The sequence below is a fragment of the Xiphias gladius genome, chromosome 11 (assembly GCF_016859285.1).
Source record: "Xiphias gladius isolate SHS-SW01 ecotype Sanya breed wild chromosome 11, ASM1685928v1, whole genome shotgun sequence".
Classification (NCBI taxonomy): domain Eukaryota; kingdom Metazoa; phylum Chordata; class Actinopteri; order Istiophoriformes; family Xiphiidae; genus Xiphias; species Xiphias gladius.
Genome location: NC_053410.1, coordinates 25490558 through 25492749, shown reverse-complemented (window position 1 = coordinate 25492749; position 2192 = coordinate 25490558). Strand labels below are relative to the sequence as shown.

Genomic DNA, 2192 nt, shown 5'->3' with positions numbered 1-2192 from the left:
AGTAATGTGCCAGCTAGCCCACAGTAAACTGTCTTAATGTGAAAGGCTGTTTGTCATGGATGCCATCAGGTTGCGTCAGCATGATAAGGTCTGTCCATGGTCCCTTCCCTAAGCTGTGATAGGACAGCTGATTGTTTTTCATTTTGGCATTGACAATGCACTGCCATTTAACTAAAACAAAAAGCTCCCTTCCACCTCCTCATGAAAGCTAATGACAGTGCATTTGATATTTAATATTGGCAGGTCTAAGCTACTGTCCCCTGGACAGCACTGAAATGCAATACACCTCTTCACTTTGTTTTTTGTGTTGTAATTTGATATTAATGTGGCATGGAAAATTCAAATTAGAACTATGTTCAACAAGGTTTTAGCAAGGTTGATGTCTCTAGTAAGGCTTACTGATGACTTCTGAGAAATCAAACCAGACATGATGGATGAAAAAGAGAATTATCCATTTAATAATGCAGCAAATAAACCCTCATACCGACACCGTATCTCTCCTTCTGTCTTTTTTCCTACGCTCTGCAATTTTAAGTGTGTCTTCTCTGTTTTTATCTGGCCCACCATTCCCCTTTCTGCTCCCTCTCTGCAGAGCGTTGAGAGCTGTCTGTTCACGCATCGATACCGGCCAATCACACGCCGTATATCCAAGGCGCAGGACCAGACTGACCAATAAAAGAACAACACGGGGCGGGATGTATCCAGTCCACTCACACCTCCACACAGAAAATCAGTGGTGTTGGAGAGAGACAGAGACCGAGACTGGAACCGCGAGACAGGAGCGGAGACAGAGACACAGATAGAGACACGGGCGCTGGTTAAAGAGGAAACTCTACGGCAAAGCTATTGACATGGACGTGATAGTCTGACCAGCTCCAGACACGGTTCCGCTCTCCTGCAGGTCCACCGCAGCCGCGAGAATGTCGTCGGTAGAAGGAGCCGGCCAGCGTGAGGAAGGGGAGTACGGAAGGGCGGCAAAACGGCTGAAAACGGAGGAGAAGGAGGAGGGAGAAGAGGAGCTGGAGGAGGGGGAGGATTCGGACTCCGGCTCGCTGCCCGGTAACGGAGAGTTAGCGGCGGACAGCCAGGCCCGGTGGAGCTCCAGCCAATACGGAGCAGGACGCAGGGTAAGGATAGCAAAAATATTATCTAACGATACCCTGCAGCACAGCATCACAGACGATGGCCGTGTGTTTGCTGGTGCTGTCATTCAGTCAGTGAGTGAGCTACCTGTCAGGCACGCGCGCGCACACACACACTAACTTGAACATATACCTTTGTGAGGACACTCATTGACATAATACATTCCTAACCCTGACCTAAACCTGATTCTAACCCGAACCCTTAAACCAAGAAAATCCTAGCTACCTTTAATAACATGCAACTGACATGCAACTTTTAATGCATTAAAATTTAAATGATGACCTGATGTGAAACCATTTATACACAGATAAATATACAAAATTTGTCCCATGTATAAGGTCCTACCTTTTATAATTAATTTTTTTTTCTTAAGTATAAAAAATATTCTTGGGACATCTCTTCAGTCTTTAATTTGAGTTCAGTTATTTGGACTTAAAGTAACACTTCCTGATTTTGTTACACTCCAGTTACCAATGGGGCTGTGAAATTTCTTCAGCTCACTCTGAACTATAGTGAGTTTGACAACACCGACATGGAAGGGTTACTTCCCTTGTTCAGAGGGTCACGTCAACCCGAGCCTCTGTTTAGAGGAACTGTGAACATTTCTCGTTGGAAAGTCAAAGGGCTCAGTCAAAAGTAGGGCTATCCTGATTCCAGTATTAGTTCTTTAATATAACGTATCTGCTAATCATGTGCCCAATCTGAGATATTTTTTCTAATCATGACTTTGTTTATTTTTTTGTAACCTAATGTACCTGCACACTGTATACTCAGGCTACCGTAAGCCCTTATTATGATTAGTAATGTAATAAAATGTTGAATGTGGAATATAGAATAGTTCTGCTTTAAAGTTAATCCTTGAGATTTCTGTCTTGGAGTCTGTTTCACTGAAGTGATTTATGAGCAGTGTTTTAACACAAGTTGCACATGGTGCCACAGCATCACATTTCACAAATGATTGCAAGTCGCAAAATAAACTCAGGACGTAATGATCTCGGGTTGCACATCGCAGCTGTTAGTGTTGCAGATGTGTTGAAATAGGCCCATGG

General features: G+C 43.8%; 1 protein-coding gene across 1 annotated transcript in view; it reads left to right on the top strand.

Moving 5' to 3' along the window:
- Nucleotides 1-719: 719 nt before the first annotated feature.
- The window catches only part of LOC120796264 (heterogeneous nuclear ribonucleoprotein L-like), a 59712-nt gene continuing 58239 nt past the window's right edge, over nucleotides 720-2192 (top strand). The window contains exon 1 of the mRNA XM_040138886.1: nucleotides 720-1127. Coding sequence (XP_039994820.1) covers nucleotides 921-1127 — 207 coding nt within the window. The 5' untranslated portion in view covers nucleotides 720-920. The remainder of the gene's footprint in view (nucleotides 1128-2192) is intronic.